General features: G+C 37.2%; 1 protein-coding gene across 11 annotated transcripts in view; it reads right to left on the minus strand.

Annotated features, from left to right (window-relative positions):
* The window catches only part of vav2 (vav guanine nucleotide exchange factor 2), a 294,588-nt gene that overhangs the window by 10,791 nt on the left and 263,097 nt on the right, over positions 1–20,700 (minus strand). For 4 of the 11 annotated variants that reach the window (XM_015401637.1, XM_015401671.1, XM_015401704.1 and 1 more), the window contains 15 exons: positions 19,964–20,032; positions 19,738–19,824; positions 19,402–19,490; positions 19,039–19,171; positions 18,604–18,618; positions 18,199–18,308; positions 17,900–18,001; positions 12,231–12,319; positions 10,243–10,256; positions 10,099–10,117; positions 8,113–8,240; positions 4,139–4,210; positions 2,691–2,752; positions 2,056–2,172; positions 1,535–1,622 (listed from right to left, as the gene is read on the minus strand). In XM_015401637.1, the coding sequence (XP_015257123.1) occupies positions 1,535–1,622; positions 2,056–2,172; positions 2,691–2,752; positions 4,139–4,210; positions 8,113–8,240; positions 10,099–10,117; positions 10,243–10,256; positions 12,231–12,319; positions 17,900–18,001; positions 18,199–18,308; positions 18,604–18,618; positions 19,039–19,171; positions 19,402–19,490; positions 19,738–19,824; positions 19,964–20,032 (1,194 nt within the window). The remainder of the gene's footprint in view (positions 1–1,534; positions 1,623–2,055; positions 2,173–2,690; positions 2,753–4,138; positions 4,211–8,112; positions 8,241–10,098; positions 10,118–10,242; positions 10,257–12,230; positions 12,320–17,899; positions 18,002–18,198; positions 18,309–18,603; positions 18,619–19,038; positions 19,172–19,401; positions 19,491–19,737; positions 19,825–19,963; positions 20,033–20,700) is intronic. The other 7 variants (XM_015401721.1, XM_015401713.1, XM_015401694.1 and 4 more) reach the window with 3 other exon arrangements.

Here is a 20,700-nt window from a genome sequence, read left to right on the forward strand (position 1 = left end):
GATATCAAAAAAGTACTCCAGAGTGTTGTTCAGCATGGGGGTGAGTAGAAAATGAAGGCTAATCATGTTTTGGGTGTACTATTCCTTTAAATCAGACCCTTCCTCCTCATCCTATGGTGTTTAGGAGCCAAGCACTCCCACAATCCATTGCATGAGCACACATATAGCTAAAACACACCTCACATCACTCTTTCATGGCACATGCTAATGTGCACACCTTCAGGTGTTTTGCATTTTAAAATGAAGAGCTTAAGCTGTTTGCTGTATTTCTGTCTTGTACTTTTTGTAGTTTCTTTTCCAAATCCTGTCCTGCAACAATGATTAAATCATAGCATAATGAGGTATGAAAACAGAAAGATTCATCACAGAAGTCTGGAGCTTCTTTGATACCCACTATAGAGATGTTACTGTTGACCTCATGAAATGTGAAGGAACAGGAAGGGGCTACAGATGGTTACAAATGCTCCCCCTGGGGTGTCTCTGGCTTGGATAACTGTTATTCTTGTTTATTTTATGCGGATAACTCTAGATTTGGTGAACTTAAATACTTTGAATAGCTTTGTGTTGGATGGGAAGCTCTGTAGGGGGTCTCTGCTGTTTATTTTAACAGTTTGTTTATTGTGTTAGGGCCAAGTAGAAACCTTAGGATATGTAAATTTAATGTTGTTAGATAACAGTTGTTTTGACTCCTTGTCACAAGGTGATATTTTGCTCTTTTAGCTACACTCATCTGTTTGAATCTTACTTTAAATCTTATATTTGAACCAAATGAAATAGGCTTTTTATTTTCTGTTACACCCCGACTGGGTCCTATGTCAATGCCGAGGAAAAGCATCCCTACAGATTAATCCTGGATCACCATGGCGATGGTGTTTTCATTGTACTATGCATTTCCCCCACATAATTCTTTGCACAAAGGTCAAAAAGTTTCATCTGACCTAAAGAACTTCCTGCATGTTTCCTTCTCGGTCTCTCACACAGTGTCTTGTAAATCATGAACAGGAAGCCTCCAAACTTTGTTTATGTATTCCTTTCAATCCTTTTTATCACTCAAGTTGTTACTGCAAGGCTTTCAGCTTCTTTCCTAATAAACATCTCCCTTGCCTGCCTTGTTATTATTAGACAACTGGAGGGTTTCCAGTTGTGTTAAACTATTTTCACTCCGTTTAAAGCTTAATATTTTTACTTTCCCCCCTTAAGTGTCTGTTGTGCTCCTCGATCTTTATTTTGCTCTTTTTTTCTGACAAACATTTTTCTGTCCAGTTTCCTTCACACAGCAGGAGTATTTACTGTTATGTATAATATTATGCACAAATGGATTAACTATTTTTTTATTTAGCTGTAGAAAAGCAAAGGAGGCTGAAAACATTAACCCACCCCAGCTCAGTATGTAGGGAGCGTGTTTGTGTTTTTTTTTATTCCACTTCACGGTTTTAGTCATTCTGTTTGCATTTCACATACATAGAAGTTTTTGGTTTCGACGTGGGGAAGTTCAAAGGGTGGGAATCCTTTGCGAGACAAAAGAACTTCTTACCAGAAGACTCTCAAACTTTTTTGCCTCAGTGATGTGGATCCAGTTGTCTTTTTCGACAACTTTGATGTGTTTTACTTCATCGTTGAACCTGTACAGAAAAAAAAAGGGTGTGAAGTTGGTTTCATTTGGATAAAAAAGTCAATTTTATAATGTCTAAGATATTTTTTCAGATTGATGCATCTGTAAAGATAGAGTACTAAACTAAATGAAGTCTTTTCTAAAAGGTAAAGATGGCTGTCAGATCTATTCAATTAGGAAACTGATGAGAGGTTTGTTCCTGTAGTCCTTTTGCACCTGTGTTTAAAGGCTTGGAAGAAAATTTGCAGGAACAATCCTAATTTATCATGATGCGACAGCTCCAGCAAGAGGTCAGACGTTTGTGTGGAGCAGCGTCACCAAAGTGAGTAAAAAAAATACAGAATAAAAGCATTAATGAAAATTAGCAGAAGATGTGCAGAAACTGTCCAGAGCTTTCCTGTGGCAGTTCTTATATTCAGCTCAAATGTGTGTGGAAGGCTTACTTGATGCTGATGGCGAACCTCTCTGCCTCCGCCGTCCTCTCCCTGATCAGGTATGTCCCGCTGCAGTGGGATTTTAAAAGGTTGTCTGCCTGCTGGCGCTCCATGTTACCTGCAAACCTAAGACAGAAGCAAGGAGTTCCATTACAGAAAAACATTTTAAGTAGAAAACAGTGGATTTTTACCACTAAAACCTGCTGCTGTAAAGAGACTGAGCTCCTACAGAATTGATGTCAAAATCCAGAATCTAATTTGCAGACTTGCTTGTGCTTGTTGCCCATCTTTGAAGAATAAACTCCAACATTCATCTAGAGTTTTATCTAATTTATTTCTGCAAAGCTCAGGATCTAGTAACTGAACCTGAAACAATAACAGAGGTTGGTTGGAGGGAAGAGCGGAGGCTTGGATGCATTAATAAATGAAAAAATGGAGAGTTTGTTTAACAGACTGGGAGTTAAACACATTTTATTCGAATTACATGGTTTAAATAGTCCTCTTAGCCCTTCTATTTGTACCAATTTTTTCCAGATTGTATAGGACCTCTGATCATAGAGCAGTAACCTCAGGGTATCAGCGTCCCTGAATTAATATGACCTGGCCCTTTAAATCCACAATGCTACAATGCAAGAGTTACATACCAAGGATATCCATAGTAGTCTGCTTCTCTTGATGACTGCCGGCTGGATAATGACTGGAAAGGCTGTTACGAATAAATGAAGAAATGCATTATGGAGAGAAACAAATCAGGCCTTTAAATCATTTCTCAAACAGATAATGTCTACTCAGAGATCGTAGCTGAACTTAGATTTGTGACAGTTAGAGGAAAAAAAATAGAAATAGCAGCTTTTTCTCAATTTTTTTCCTTGTTTTTATCCATTTTCTCTCCTACTGTCCTGCTGAGATTTGGACCGATTCATTAGCAGAAGTGCTCCATGCAGAACCCACCCACATCTGCAGAGCTCAGCACATAGTAAGCTTTACATTTTGACTGGCTGAACCACAAGCTTTCAGTTTTTAGTCAAGCTTAAATGGAGGATTTGCTTTTTAATCAGTAACCCTTTAAAGATAGGAGAACTCTGTATGTCCATGACAGCTACAGCCTACCCACCAAAGGAAATAATGGCAAAAGCATAGATGGTCCATTGTGTGCTAGGTTCAGAATTCACAAAGTATAGATAAATGTCATGAATGAATGAAATAATGCACTACATTCAGATCCAGCCACTGTCACATAATGCAACATGATTAAAGAGTAAGAGCAGAGGCTGCACATTTATCATCTACATACGAATAGGAACATTTATTTAATTTTATTTAGGCAGAGAAAGCAAAGGAAAAAGATGAAAATGCATAACATTTAGTGTGCTTTTTATTCAGCTGCTCCCAATTAACCTTCACTTCAATTTCTGCCCCTTTTTCTGACCAGCACCTTTTTTCACCCAGCGAGCCCATTTTATACATCTCTACCAGTTTAAAACATCTGGAAACTAAAGTTTTTGCGTATTGTTCATTGCGTCAGTTTACACAGAAAGGGTCTGTGAACATCTGAAAAATACTTATGCTTTGATCCAAACCATTTAATCGTAGCTTTGGCTTCATGGTTAGGTTTGTTCTGCTGGAAGGTAAGTCTCTGTCGATCTCATTTTTATTTATTCTTGCTGCCAACAGGATTGTTTTTCCTTCAGAATTTTGCAATATTAACTTATTCATTTTCAAGTCAGCATTTCCAAAACACTTTGCTTCCATAATCATGTATCAGGTTAGGGTGGTTTTAAAAAAAAATTATGTGCAGGTTTAGTTTTCTGCACAAACAAGCTTATGTTCAGGAAGGCAAATGACTTTGGTAGATTTTAGGGCTATCAAATTAAACACACCTTGCTTTTAGCTTTCTCTGTTAAAAAAGATTAGTAAACCTCCAATTTTCTTTACACTTTCCAATCATGCAGCAATTTTATCATGTATTTTTAGTTTTAGTTTATATTACGTAAAATCTCAATTAAATATTAAAAAGTAAAAAACGGGCGGGGTAAACTCATTTATGTTGCATATCTCACACAGACAGTAAAACAGTCACTTTAAAACCTACCTTTGGGTCTAAGTACGGTTTTACACACGAACTGGGAAAGAAGCCACTCTTTTGTGCTTGCATCAGCTTCCCCTGCAAGATACAAGGTTCATTATTGTAGTACAATCTGAGCTCTTCAGAGTAATGCGTTGATACATGATGGAATAAAATGTAAAAATAAAAAATGCATTGTGCACCGTTTGTGTCAGAGATTAGCTCTTCAGCTCAATCATGAATATTACAGAAATAAGCACCAAGACTGGGAGTATTATTCTAGATTTTTAAAGGGTTTCTCTTGAGACTCTTAAGTTTGAATTTCTTCTGTATTTTTAACCAGTTCATATGTATCAGTGCAGCTAAATCTTAATGCAGGTCAATGGGAGGAATCAATCCAGTTCCATAAAGACTATATTGTATATCTAAACTGATATCTATACACTATGTAGATATATAATCAAACTATAGCAGTCTTTAAGGATTTCATAAAGCCTCTAAGTGCAGCTTTACTAAGTGAATCTTTGCTGCCCCCTAGTGTTAACATCATCGGAAACAGCTGGCAACAGGTTTTAACAATGTAAAAGCTTTCACCCAGAATGCTTTTCTTCCATGATAAAATAACCTGAAAGTAAGCTAATAAACCAGTTTGAAAGATGCAATATTCACTTGGCTCTGAATACGTATAACATCCACTACATCAGATTGGAATCTGCTGTGAGATGATGCACTTACTACAAAGGGAACACATTTATCAAGATTAGTCATCAGTGTCAGACAAAAGCTAGAGTGCCTTCACTGTGCCCTGCCCTGAGCAATCGATGCTGAGCTGCAGCAGCCCTCTGACATCGAACAGAGAGATTAAAACCAATTCTGTCGAGGGGTAACCAACTTTAATAGCCAAGATAAATTCACGGCATCACAGAGTCGCCCCCAGTCATTCTTTGAAAAGCAGAGCCAGTGTTAGTGGATAAAAGTCGATGATTCAGCGGAGAGAAAAAAAAAAAACCAGCAGTTATATCAGCTAATAATTATTTATTAGAGAGCAATCCCCCTAATGTCTGCAGGCTTAACACAAAACAATCAGTAAGGTGCACAAAACTTTTACTTCATGAAGGAGTTGCTCCTTCTATTTCTGAAGTTAAAACACAAACAGAAATGGGATTAAACTGTTAGTGACAAATGGGCTCACATTTCACCCTACAGAGCTTTCATAAAAGTGAAATGTTTTCATTCAAAGAATATATGGTGCACAAGCAGCCTGATTGCAAAATAAACCAAAATCTTCACCCCACCACTGTGCTTTACTGATGCTGTGTAGCTTTTTTCCTTTATGCTGTATTTTTGTTTTCCACCAACATGAGGCTGTACATTAGAGCCCAATATTTCCAGTTGTGTTTCCTGTAAGAAGAGACGTTGTTGCAGAATTATTTTCCAAGTCACTTCTAATTTTAATGTCTTGAGGCCTCATGTGCAAAAAGAGTGAGAAGCTTTTATACGGAAAGTTTGCAGAACGTATAAATTCTGAAATGTGTGCTGCACAAAAACAATTCGGATACAAAAGCGTGGGTACACATGTCACTGCACACTTTACCTTCATACATACAACTTAATTTGAATACCCAGAAGGGATCTATCACCAGTTTATAGATTTTGGAGCTTGGCCTGTTTTTCAGTGTAGTCCCGTTTTTCTGACTGCGACTAACTGGACGTCCTCTCTTCATCCTCTGACATGGGAGCTGGCTCGGAGCTTGTCTGCCTGGTTGTGTGTTTGGTGGATGTGGCCGCCTGATGAGTTGGTTGACGGTTCCCTTTTGTATCTCTGGTTCTTTCTGTATCTCTCCTTCTGTCTCTTTAAACCTAGTTGGCCTCGGCAGATGGCCGCGCACACTGAACCTGTTTCTGCTGGAGGTTTCTTTCTGCTAAAGGTGAGTTTTTCTCTCCACTATCGCTACAAGCATGCTTGGTGTGAGGGACAGCTGTTGAGTCCACTCAATGGAATAAGCCGGGCTTCCCTAGATAGAAAACTTTGAACCAATCTGACCGTATGATCTGGTTGAAATGTCTCCGTAAAGTGCTTTGAAATGACATGATGTAAAATGGCGCTTTTTAAATAAACTGAATTGAATTGAAATGGAATTGAAAATAACCAGTGCCGTCACAGAGAGAATAATTTGAGGGACATCAGCAACTCATATAAATAACATAGCTGAAAATAAAGGTCATAGTTTACGATAATATAAAAAAATAAAGAAAAAAGGGCTCTCTCATTTTGGTTTGTAATGAAGTCCAGGTGGTTCTGTCTATCTGCGGCATTAAACTTAGCTTTTGTTATGTATACCAGAACATTAAAATGCAAATATGCTCCCTATACTGTTGTTAGGAAAATCTAACCACAACTAGTATAAGAGGTATAATTAATGTTTTAAACAATACAGGACAACAGAAGCACAACCCAATATAAAAACAAAAAGAACAAAAGCCAGCCAACTAACAGAGCCTGTTTAAAGTCTGGCCTGTGACCTGTTTTTCCATTAAGTATGTGGTCAACTTTTAAATGGAAAATATTCTACTCAAAGAAGCATGTACAGTCATAGCTCTGATTCATTTTTGAAATTGGCTTCTCACTTTATATTCAATTATGTGTGTTATATTATACATAAATATATATTCCATATATATATATATATATGGAACATTTGGGCGTGTCGTCCCATTTTGTCCCAACACTCCGCTGTGTGCATTTAGAATTTGAACCAGCACCAGTGACAAATTACCCATCATCATCATCAAGTACCAGGAGGACAGTTAGATCTCTAAACACATCCTCATGGGAGCAAATTAGTCCTCATTCTTCAATTGGCGATGTCCTCCAGCAGAGCCAAAGCTGCTATCTATCCAGAGTACCACTACCACTTTATACTACCACTAATGAACATGTGTGATTATCTACAGCCTGTGAACTTGAAGAATGATCAAACTTGACTTATTTGGAATTAATCTGTTGACTGATGCACATTTACAGTTTAAAAAAAGATAGGAATATTTATCATTTACATTGGTTTTAAACTGTTTGTATAATCTCATATTAAGGTGTGTTAGGTTATTATTTGAGACTGAATTTGATTTAGTTTAATCATTAAGACTAAATCACAAAAGCTCAAACCCATCAAAAAATATTGTGTTAAATAAAACTGAGTGTTGTTATATTTCAGTGTGTTTGGATGAGTTTGGGTGCCACATCATTTGTCTCTATTGATGCTCCGTGTTTACTACAGCCAAACTGTTACTATAGTTTTAATATAATACATAACCATTGCTTTGAACTGCATTGCACAATTTTAATTTACAGTATTTACTTTCAATTCTAAACCTCAGTCTGTACTGATGCGGCACTATCCCCACCCTTTCAACTTTATATTGCATTCAAGCGTGCAGGTGGTGCAGTGGTCTGTGCGCACGGCCCATGTACGGTGGCCTTGGTCATAAAAAAGGAGCAACTAGTGCTGTAAAAATTCAAACAGAAAAACGAAAAAAAAAAGAAAACTTTATGTAGCATTTCAGCAAACATATTCAGCTGCACATTGAATCCTGCCCTGCTATGCTTGAGCATCCTTAAGCATGGTATGCTGATGTTTGATATTTGATTTAGTTTAGTACATTTAGTTTTTTTAGTAATTCAGTATTTTATCATCTACTGTCACAGTTTCATGAAGTATTTACAGCAGAAAAATTAATATAAGTATCTATCTGTTGAAAAGGTTTGCATTGCTGCTGCACATTTTCACAGCAGATCAAAAGCTTGTGTGAATTACCGCACATTTATGCACTTTAAAGCAACGTTAGTTTTTGTACAAGAGTACTTAGCCTTAAGTTTTTTGGCCCTTCACAGGATAAATAAAGACTAAGGTCTAAAACTGAGATCTTTCCCATAATTACTTGCTTACGTCACATAAATCTTATGGTCTGTGCACTAGTTATAAAATGACTTGCTGCCGTACCTCCCACCATGGCGTGTCAGGATCGCCCTTCAGAAGCTCAATGAAGTCTCCTGTTTGGAAACATAGAGGCATCTTCCCTGGAGGTGTTGGTGTCCCATGGTAGTTCCTCACAGCCACCATCTTTGGACCTAGACAAAAAAAATATATAGGAAGCAGAAGAAAGCAACAGTCCTGTTAAAGGCAAAGGGTGAGGAGGACTTTGTCTCGAAAGACTGTTAAAATTGGTCTTAATGTGTAAAAATAGGACATTACTCTATATAGGCCATGAAACATCTAGGTCAAATTAAATTTTAATTTGATGATTTTTGTATTTATATCACATTGATATCTAAGAACCAGTCTGTCACTATTACTTTGTGGTTGAGTGATTCCAGAAAAGTTAAAAAGCAATCCACTGGACTTTGTTTCCAAGTTTGAAAAAGTTTTGCTTCTAATCTAGGAAGCTTTTTCAATTCAATGTCAGAAATAGTGTTGAGTTTGTGGGTAAAAAGCAAAAAAAGTAAAAATAAAAAAGCTTCATTGGCCAGGATAGCAAGGAATTTGGCTTCCATTTCACACATTACCATCTAACAGATAAATATAAAGACCTATTATTACTAAAGGTTTTGTTTGGTTACAGAACAATCCTCATTAGGCTTAACATTATAACCAACACTTTTTTTGCTTCAGAAATCAGGTAAGATGTTTGCAGATAAGTCCTGAAGGATATGAGGCTAGACCCTTCTCATTGCAAATTACCAATTAAACACAATTCATGGTTGACTGTTTAGAATGAGATCTAAGAAATTAAGAGGCTTCAGGGAATACAGCTAGCTCCTCTCAGGTGGAGCTTACGTGTCCCTACACGGATGACTGAACACCCAAGGTATCACTCTTCTTCCCCAGGCTTGCCTTTTTCCCAGAATGCACCTGGGACCACATGTTTAGTCAAGTAAGCTACGCACACACACCCAACCAACCATAAGATGTAAAAGAAATCAAGATTCATCAGAAGAGAGCATGAGCACAATGACTGGTTTGTGTCTCTGCAGAGCAAAACATAACAATCTACAAATCATTGTGTATGCAGACACCTTTCTATCACAATGAGCAGTAAGAGGAGATATGATTACTTCCTGTTTCACCTTTAAAATATTTTCCTTTTCATTGTGTTTGTACCTGTAAGCTTTCTTTTGTCTCCTGGTTTTATTGCTTTCACATGTCTTTCCCAGCTTCTTTTTTTAAACTGATTTACTGAAAATAAATGGAGGTTTTTACTCCTGTTATATGGTTATCCTGAGGTACAAACCCTCCCTTCGCTTTCATTCAAATGTCTTAATATTTTAGGATCCAGAACTACCAGAGGAAAGTCTTTAACAATGACCCTCTATAGCTTAACCCTCCTCTACACAGCCTACTCCAAAAGCATCAAACCTAAGGCAGCCTGTGTTTCTAAAAGGATAGAAATGACTGACATAATTTGAACGTCATATCCCATGAAGCACTACAATGCAGCAACTTACACCCTTCTCTGCATTGCTGAAAAATGGCAAAGAAACTTTTTGGTTATAAGCTAAATCTGTGGCTAATAAGTAATATAAAAAAAGATATGTTTAAGGTGTTGGTATTTATCTTTTCTAGTTTTGAATATAACACTGCTGATTTAGTTTTATGAATAAACCGTATATTTGATTATGTCCATGTTTTGATCCCTTCTGTGATCAAGTTTATTACCCCTGATCTAAACCATGAAATGACCATAAGATAACATACTGACTTGAATTTTTTCTTTTTGTATATGGATTTGGATATTATATTATTAGCCCCTATAAAATAAAACTAATATGACATTCAGTTTGGGGGCCTCACAGGTCAATGGCTTGCACTGGCAAGAGTTCCGTTATACTATAAACTACCCAGAAGATGGCGACAGAGAGCTGAGATAGACCACATCACACTACCAGATACCAGCAGATCAGGCATTATCAGAGTTTAAGAGAAGCTCACCAGGGGACATCCCAGGCTCCTGCAAAACAGACACAAATGCATAATCAGATACTCATCACTGATTTTAAATGTATTTTTAATTCTAGCTGAAGTGATGTTTAATTCTAGCTGAAGTGATACTTGTTGTGTGTTCAGCCTACTCACCATGTCATGGGGATCTGAAAATAAAGAGAAGATATTGAAAATTAAAAATAAATACATCAACAATTGTTTTACAGTGATACCACTAAACATGGCATGAGCAAAGGTGGTATACAAGCAGCAAACTACAATTTAAAAATATGTAGCATCTCCTCTATTTGTTCAATATTTCTCCCCACAGCTCTGTTTGACTATCAAAGTTTTGCAGATAAAAAATAAATAAATAAAAAAACTGAGACGGGCTTTGGCTAATCAGTTCAGTGATTATATAAACTGAAGCTGGAGAAATCTTTGGGCCACATTTTGGGTTGTGAATTCCCCTAAAGGCAAAGATAACATTAATCTAACTGGAAACGGGATGAGAATGTGCAAAGCACATCGGATATAATAAATATACTCCCACAAAGGGATGAATATTTGCTATTTTTAGGACATATTAATAAATAATCCAGTAAGTAAACTTTCTGATTGATGTAATTTATCAGAATGATGGTGATTTCCTTCATTTTAAAGAGTTACTATGCAGAAAGCATGTAACACACTCCTTCTAAACCAAGTATGAAAACCCCCCATCGGGTAGGAAATGGCTTTCCCATGATTCATCCTGACTCCCAGTTGCTGTTTCCCTCTTTGGTACCAAACCCAACGACACAATAAATTAATCCCACCTTCCTGCTCTTTTTCTCCTGCTGTTTGGAGCAACATGGAACCAGGACAGAGCTCCTTGATGGTATGTTTTGCTTACACACAGCACCTTGTAAAATTTAAGCACTTCTGGTAAAGATGTGTAAAAAAAAATCCTTTTAAAAAATCCACCTTTATTCCACATGCATAATCTCACACTAATAAAAATGCATACAAATCCTATCTATAATTTGATTACAGACATTCCCTGAAGTTTATACCATAAATTAAGAATGATCTTGTTTCCATAACAGAGATAAAAACTTATGTCTATTTGTTAATTTAATATTTGAGGCATGTCAGGAGAAAGCTTCTTCTTTTTTGTAACCTCACACATCTAAGAGTGCAGGTTGCTGAACTCTATAGAGACCTTAAATGGAGCTATAACTGCTGCCATTTTTTTAAATAATTTTGATGGTACCATTTATTATATGTTTGTTTCCTAACTACATACAAGTATAAACCCCAATAGAGAGTGACATTGCAAATAAATCCAAGCTACAAATGTTTTCATTTTTTTTTATTTTGAAAGCAGAACAAAGTCATCTTAAACATCTTAAACGCATTTTTTTATTTAGGTGAAGGTTTAGTGATGCTGTTGGGCTGTTTTCTCTTTAAAAAAAAAAACTGGGACCTTCAATAATAAAACACGGTTTCATGAGTGTTATACCATTTCCACAGACATAAACTGGTAGAAACCACTAAACTTTATTTGGACTTTAAAGAGAACCATCTGTTCTGTTCTGATGGTACAAAGACTGAGCTTTTTAGCATTTAACAGTAACTGGGTCTGGAGTAAAACAGAGGATGGAGATGAAGAAAACCGCCTTGTACCAACTGTTAATCACAGCAGAGGATCTTTCATGCTGGGAGCCTGTTTTTGTTTATCTTTTTCTCCAAGGACCCTTGGAGCCCTGTTAGATTGCATTACGTCATCACCTCATTTTAAATCCCAATACAGTACTCGACCTGATAAATATGTGACAACATAAGAAAAATGGTTGACAGAACACAAATTATGTTAGTCGTTTAGAAAAACTGTGAGGGGCTGAGGAAAAACTGTACAAAGATGGATGCTCAAAGGAACCTCTGACTGTTATATGTAATTGGAGAAGATAACAGACCATCCAAAGATGATACTTTGCAATAAAAGATACCTTTGAATGTGTTCCTAGAGGTGCAAATTATTGGGTAGCATTGATGCTACTATTTCCACTCAGTTTTTGTCAGAATGCTGCCAGAAAGCAGCCCTCATCTTCATAAACTTGCAAGTGAAAAACAGATGCTCTAAGGAAGAAAACACCTACTGATTTTACAGATGGTGATCACTTCCAGGCACTCTTTGTGAGCTCCTGTTCCACAGCGAGAGCAGTAGTAGCCCTGATAGAAAGTGCCCCTGGAAGAAAAAAAAGAAACATAAACAGAAGAGAGAAACTTTCAGAACTTTGATGCAAACAGGAAGTATATCTTATCCCCAACCATTAAGGATCTAGCTGAAACAGGAAATGGTCACAACATGTCAATTTTCTCTAATTAGAAACGAGCTAAACTGATAAAACTCATTCTGCATATATTCAAATGGATGACCCCTTCCCTTCCATTTTCCTTACAGAGAAAATCAAACAGATCCAAAAGCTGTTCAGGGATGTATTAAAAAAAATCGTTTTCTTCTTAGGGCATGCATGCATGCATTTTTTTTTTTTTTGTCAAACTGTTTTAATTGTTTTGGAGGACCAAACCTTTAGTTTTAAACTAATGACAAGCTTACTTTTAGCTAATTTGATTACCGTATTTTCACGACCATAAGGCGCACCGTACTAAAAGGCGCAGTCTCAGTTATGTGTGCCATTACTCTATTTAACACACACATAAGGCGCACCGGAATATAGGGCGTGGGTTTAATTTACCGGTACATATCCTCTACTACATTTAAATACCTCTACTGCATATTTAAAAATAGAGCGGGAGCAAAACTGAGTATGTTTGTGCTTTATTCATGTATTTATTACAAAGTGTTAATCAAACCCATCAAAGTCATCATCCTCTGTTTCTGAATTAAACAGCTGTGCTAAATCAGACATGCCAATTTCCCCTTCTTCGCTGTCAGAGTCACTTTCCGTGCCGGGCGGCTCCTCAGAAATAATGCCGGCTTTTGCGAAAGCTCGAACAACAGTGCCAGCAGACACGTTAGCCCAAGCATCTACAATCCATCCGCAAACTGTGGTGTTAATTGCCCGCCGCTGCCTTCCACTTTTCGTGAAACTGTGGTCTCCGTCGTTCATCCATCGCTTCCACGCCGCTCGCAGCCTTACTTTAAACGGCCGGTTCACACCGATGTCGAGCGGTTGAAGTTCCTTTGTCAGACCCCCTGGGATAACGGCGAGCACAGCTTTCATTTGTTTCACCTTGTTTTTCACATCGGCTGTGAGATGGGCACGCATGGAGTCACAGATTAACAGCGATGGTGATGCGTGGAAAAAACCACCTGGTCTCCTTACATACACCCCCTTCAGCCACTCTTTCATCATCTCCTCATCCATCCAGCCCTTCTCATTTGCCTTAATAATGATTCCAACTGCAAAAGTCTCTTTAGGCAAAGTCTTTCACCATAAAATCACCATAGGCGGCATAAAGCACATACCTGTTCTTTTATACACAATCCACGCCCACACTTCCCCCTTTAACGTTCTCATGGTGGTCTCAACAACGTCCGCAGTAACAACACACATAGGGCGCACCGCACTATAGGGCGCGGCGCACATTTTGAGGGAAAAAAAGACGATTATATGCGCCGTATAGTCGCGAAAATACGGTACTAGGCATCAAGATCACCTAGTTTAGCGAGTCCATTAAGATTTATCATTGCTGACAGGAAGGAGCTGTCCTCCTTAATTTAAAACAGACTATATAACAGAATGTTCAATATTTATATTTTAGTTTTTGCTTAAATAAGAAGCATTGAATCAGATTAGGGCAGCGACAGGAGGTTTATGTCTATGCCTTTTTACAGCTCTCTATGTCCTGAGGGTAATGAAGACATAGGTCTAATTACGTAAAAATATACATCTATTTAAATAAAAATGTCAAATGTGCCATTTGAGTGACTTTATTGTTAGAATTATAGTTGGGTACTGTATATAATATAGCTGCATTTTCTACAGTTTTATTGGAAGCATTTGTCTTAGTGTTATATTTTGCACAAACCAGTACTGAAAATTGCAAAAAGATGTGCTCCATTCTTCCTACGTCACTGTTACCGTACTGTATTATATATCAGTTTAAATATCTAATACTTATATGGAAAAGTGTACTCATCTATGCAAATATAAAAAGGTTTTAAAATAACACTGGTATAATATATTTTAATAAAACATGATAAACCAGATAAAAATAAGAATCCTTTTATTATAAGGGATTGTAGCTGTATGATAATGGCCCCAGGGGTCAGTTGCAGCATCTGACTCTCATCATTCAGATGTAAATTGTGAAAATTTTACTTGATTAAATATAAATACGCTTTAAATGTTTTTTTACTTTTAACAGATAGATGTAAGTTTATACTATAAAAAAATCTCTAAGTAACAAAGTCAAATGCAAAAAGTGTTACAACTCTCCACAGTCTCTCTTCCTGCTTGTTCTTCCAGTTTGCAATTATTGCAGCTTTTATATATATATATATATATATATATATATATATATATATATATATATATAATTTCCTGCTGTGTCATTCTCTAAAATCATCAAGCACACTGGCTTGGTTTTGACCCTTGTGGTCCAGAGGTGTTTCTATAACGGCCTCTGTTAAGACTGCATGCATAGCAATGCTGCCACTTGGAATACCAACTCCCATAAATCATGACAGGATCCACTGGGGATGCAGCACTAATTAGCATCTAGATGGCTGGTTGCCGCCTCAACCGGCTCTGTGAATTTAGGTCAACGAAGGCCGTGAAAATGTGCGGGTCAACATACTAAGCGTTGCTGCTCGGCTTAGAGGTTCAGAGCGGGGATCTTTGGTGTGGTGGGTCATTCCCCCGCTGCTGTTGAGGAAGCCTGTCTTGGACTTACAGTGGGATGCCTAAAAATACCCGTTTCTGTAGTTGTAGTATTTTAAAATTTTCAGTGTGCTGTTCACCATATGACGATATGGTGAACAGGCCACTCTATTCACTACAGTATCAGCCAATTAAAATGGCCATTCTCAGTTAAACGCCAACCAAATAGCAGCCCACTTCCCTGCAACTCCCAGCAAAATTCCCTCCAACTTTCAGCCATTCCTTCTCGTAGGAGTGCATATTTTTTTACTCTAACTCCACCGTTTGGATTTGATCAGGAGATAATGCTTCTCTTCAGATCTTAATGTCCACAAACCATGACAGAAAGAATATTTTATTGCAAATATTGATGCATCATGGAAGGATGCTAACATGTGCCTGACCTGCTATCACCACTCTGGTCTCTATTCCACCAAAAGGGGCAACCCAACAATCTGGGACTCACCCACAGGTGGTTGCAAAGTGCTTCTGTAACTTTTTACATAACGTGTAAGAGACCAGGAAACAATGATAAACGACCCATAGCAAACTGCTAATGTTCTTTTGCACCCCGTCCAAAGAAAAAAGCGGCATGAAAAAGAGTCTTTGTGAGCTCTATATATTTTTTCTCTCTCCCATAAATGATTAAAAATTAACTTAAAGACAATTCTTACATGGCTTGTATATAAATATAATACAAGGTATATCCTCCAATTCCTGTTTTCTGATTTCGTTTTGTTGTACCCATTCCCAAATGGTTATCCAGTGATGTGCAAAGCATGTTAAATTACACTAACAAATCTTACTGTATTTAATCAGAATGGAGCAACACAAAGTGATGATGATTATAAAACTGTAAAACAACTATAAACAGAGTCTAAAAACTGTTGAGTGTACTTGGATTTAGCCTGTTTAGTAAATATCCTGAAGAAATAGCTTTCCATGGAATTTCATCTGCAGATTTCAGGGGTGAGATTGGATTTAATTTTTTTCTGAATGGAGAGCTTCTGTAAACATCAACTCTCAGGTCTTGATCTCTAAATTGTATTTAGGTAAAGATGCTGGTGAAGATTCTCAGTCATCCAGGTCATAGTCATTCCAAAACAGTTTCAAAAACAATCCACTGGACTCCTGTCCACATACGCATGGCCCAACAGAGAAGAGCTACCTCCTCTGGACAAGACCCTGCAGTACATCTACACCTCATGAAGAAAGGACATTCTTTTAAGGACCAGAATGTTCAAATCTAAGTTAAGAAAGAAAAAACAACCTTAAACAGAGGGTGTGCACTCAGGTTTAATCTTTAAAATCCCAAAAATACAATGGCTGAGTTGATTCCTTCTCACTATCATCGCAACCCCCACCCCCATACAGGGAAACAAAATACCTCACTTGTTCAGACAAGTCAACAATTCCCTCTAACAACCCCCATTTCAGAGACATATACAGGTATCAGGTATTGCAGGTTAACAAAGAACCCAAATGAATGCCCATTCCTAAAGAGCGGATCCGTTCGTCTGGTACAATTTGTATGTTTTCTAGGCTTTGTTTTTGGTCCACTCTATAAAGTCTCGAACTCCACGCTATTTCAGCTATTTTGAATTGAAAAGGCTTCCTGAATGGCATGTCTTCAAACTTGGAAACAATGTCCACTTTTTTGGAATTTAGGTAGCATTTGAATAGGCAATTGTAATAAGTGATAAGACCCATGCCTCGGGCTTACATCTTTAATGGCCTCAAAAACGCCTTCATTAAAGAATGTCCTGCATTTACAGAAAGAAACTGATGCTCTTGGTTTAGGATTATTTAAGTTACTTGCTTCTACTCTCTCATTTAGATAAGTAATCGTGTTGGTTTTGTGCATTGGGTCAGTGGATATATGCATTAATATCCAAATAAACTGAGTTGAACTATTAAACTCTATCCATCATCATGTGAATAGTGGGTGATGAGATATGCATTGGTAGTTTTCTCCCGGCAGAACGTTTGTATTCAAACTGCAAATTGGACTGTATAGCTCTCTTTTATGGGAACACTTTTCAGTCATATATACTGTATTTTGAGCTTGTAAATCAGAATATGTGGCTGTGAAGGCTTGTTATGACCCAGTGAACCAAGCCGGAGAATTTCATCTTGGTGCATCCATAGATAACAGTTAATACTTTTGTATGAGTGCCTTGAGATTGAACATTTGTTTGGAATTAGCACTATATAGATAAATTGAATTGAATAGAAATTACAAAAATGGCATTTTTTAAGTTCAGTTCCTGAATACAAAGCAAAAATCTATGTGTAAAGTGCCGCATTCAAGTTGTCTAACTTCTTTGTGAGTTTCACATACAAATTTTTACAGCCTTTCAGCTGATTGCGATTGACATCACAGAGAGAAAGGTTCATAATTCATATGAAAGAACATATAAACCTTGGTGCTTAGGTCTTTGGGACCCGTTTACATTTTTACCATAGGAAAATTATACAATTAAACTATTCAAACTCAGACTCATCGGCCTTGGCTCATTTTCTGTAAAGAACATATATCAGAAAACAATTCTAAGCTTAGCTGCCGGAGGTTTTACTCTACCAGGCTGCAAGTCCTTGAGTACCGGTGCATTTTAAAGATGGAGAACAGTCTTAAAACTTCTGAGGCTCAGGTACGGTTAACTTATCATTTAGTGGAACGACCCAAGTATTTAAAAAGTGCATCATCCTGATGCCAACCAAATCCAGTAAGGAGCTCTAAAGCTAAGAACAATGCATTTTTTTGTGGGAAAAAAAAAGGAAAATCTGTCTATAATTATCCTTTAAATTTAGAATTCTGGCATTAACTCTAAAATCAGAGTAAAACACCAAAATCATGATGCAGCTTTGAGATACAGAAATCTTTGAGACGTGTCATTCATGGTCGGCTTTTAAGTTTAGCCTATTTCCTAGGGCGCTACCTTAGGAGCTTCTTGCAGGCTCGGCAGTTGGTGTTCTTGTCAAACGTGTGCATTTGGAAGTTGTGCTGGTTGGCTGTAGCTCTCTCTGGCTTGATGTTGGACCTGAAAAAGTAAAAGGTTCCTCATAATATAAACCGATCAGGCAAGGCAGACTTTTAATTTTTAAAAATCAATATTTTCAGGGACTTTCTTTAAACTTTAGTTGTTTTTTGTTCCTGGTCGTTGTTTAGAGCAAATATGAGATATATATATCCCATAGCAGCATGTAACATTGATGTCCTCTGTGTAGTCTTACTTACATGGCCATGTCAAACTGCTCCATCCACTTCCTCTTTGTGTCTTCCGTTTTACAAAAGAACTGGAAGCCCTGCTTCCCTTGCAGGTGGATCAGGTAGAAACCATAAGACCACTAGAAGGAAAAGGGGAGCATAGGGGGGATGGCAGAGGGACATGTGGATGGCAGTGGCAAAAAGATGTGGACAAAAAAGCTTGTGATGAAAGTGCATTTATGTAAAATGAAGATGACACTCGGTATGGAACTGGAAAAAAAAAGCCCTGCATGCTTTATGCAATGTATCTGAGCAAAAAAGCTAGAGAGCAAATCACAGAGCAGCAATCACAGCATGACACCCAAAGAACAACACTACTAAAAATAAGCCTCCATTAAGAGATGAGTTAAATAAAAAGGGGTCGCTTAGGCTTACCATTTTTCCACTTGACTGGTAAGCATGCAAAAAAAGAAAGACACCAGAGAAAGACCCAGTTACACATGCAAACATGGACAGAGGCATGCAGATTAAAAACAAACCAAAAAAAAAAGAAAAGCAATGTTAGACCGGTGGCATAATGCACTAAACTATGTTTCCATGAATCCTAAATGACCTTCATTGCATTTACATGATTGTTCAAGCATGGACGAGCACATTGCACGATTGGCACTTCAATGCATTACTCATACATATCTGAAATTATCATCAACAAGCTCCTTCGGCTCAAGGACACCATTTGTAATGATTATGCAGACGGTTTGATCGTGTGCACTAGCAGAGCTATCGCCGCAGAGATTAAACTGTGGAACAAACAGTTCGATTCGGTTTGATTTCAGAGGCAAAAAACAAAAAACTAATTACTTTTCTTACCTTTTTCATGTCTCTGTTGTTCGTGGGGTCGTCTGAGACTTTGTACGACTGGAGTTCAATAATCTCTTTTAGCTCATAACTGTAGCCTTTCCTCTTGCAAACAATGACCACTTTGTCAAAAAGGAAAATATACCTGCAAATATAGAAAACGTTTCAACTCAGTAATCATAGTAATTAATGGATTTAAAGGTAGCATTATTTCAATAAATGATATAGTATCAACTATTTACATCGTATTTAGCTTATTTTATTATATTTTATATCTATTACATTGTTATTACTTAACTATTACCCATTTGCTATCATTTTAATAGTTGATTGTAATATGAAGGCCATCCCCTGTAGGGCCAAATCAAAACTCACCGATCTTGTTTAGTTCTGTTGAGGATGGAGCTCACTTTCAACTCTCCATCTATCTTTGGCCTGCCGTACTCCTCCAGTTTCACCTGCTGCTTAGATCATACAAACATGCTATATCACTCAGACATTGAGCATTAAACCACAGCTGCTTGATTACGGACTTGTGGCTGTTGTTTCATTGATCGACAATTACTGCAATGGTTCTGCCAGGGACAGTAACACATTTTTATTTTGTTTTTCACTGTATTTATACTTCAAGCAGCTACAAAGAGCTCAATAACACAGATAAAAGCAAAATGATTAGCACAAAGAAGCCAGAGTAGAGAACAAAACACTTACAAGATTCTCTATTGAACTTTGGAATTCACTTATTTTTTTCAACGTCTCATTGTCTCTCTTGACTTCATTGATATACATAGCCAGGTCCTAAAGGAGTGAGAGCAGAGACAGAACAGCTGAATTAAAGAAAATATATACGTAGAGAGAAAAAAGATTATATATCATGTTGGTGAAGCTGCTGCAAATGAAAACAAGAACCAAAAACCAAGCATTTAGAAAAAACAACCTCCATGGCTTCCAGAGCTTCTCTAAGTTGTTGCTTCTCTGGCCGGTCAGTCGAGTGACTCAAAAGTTCCTACAAAGAACAAGATCAATAATAATTATTACAGAAAGGTTTAAAATAAGTTTGTTAAAAATATACTTATTCCATGTTGTGATTACATATGTAACATGTACAATATAAAATTCAGAGTCAATTTATATCTATATGTGATATCTATATAGCTTTCAGGACTGATATTTATCGATATTTCATATTATAATGTCCTGTGAAAAGTTGACTCCGCCCTTGATAGTTCCTCTTTGCCTCAGTGAAATACCCACCGCATCCCCTATAACGAATTTCAACTTAAGTTAATATCTCCTCAGTTTTGCTTAGGAAGCTGATTAAAAATGACCAACATTGACTGACACAGATGTTACACGGATTATTCAAACAGTGTTTATAAATAAAGGCTGCCAATCATTACCAACAATGATGCGTCTTGCAGATATGAATGAGCAGTTATTAAGTATAATGCATCACACTTTAGGATATTTCAGAGAATATATATATAGCTCAAGAGAAAAAAAGGAGATCTCTGTGCTCCATTGCCATAACTTGTTCTTATCTCCACCCTGTTGCCTTTCAATCATTTTGGATCTTTCCAGTGGGATTGATTGATTGATTGATTGATTGATTGATTGATTGATTGATTGATTGATTGATTGATTGATTGATTGATTGATTGATTGATTGATTGA

The sequence above is a fragment of the Cyprinodon variegatus genome, unplaced genomic scaffold (genome assembly GCF_000732505.1).
Source record: "Cyprinodon variegatus isolate N-32 unplaced genomic scaffold, C_variegatus-1.0 Scaffold32, whole genome shotgun sequence".
Classification (NCBI taxonomy): domain Eukaryota; kingdom Metazoa; phylum Chordata; class Actinopteri; order Cyprinodontiformes; family Cyprinodontidae; genus Cyprinodon; species Cyprinodon variegatus.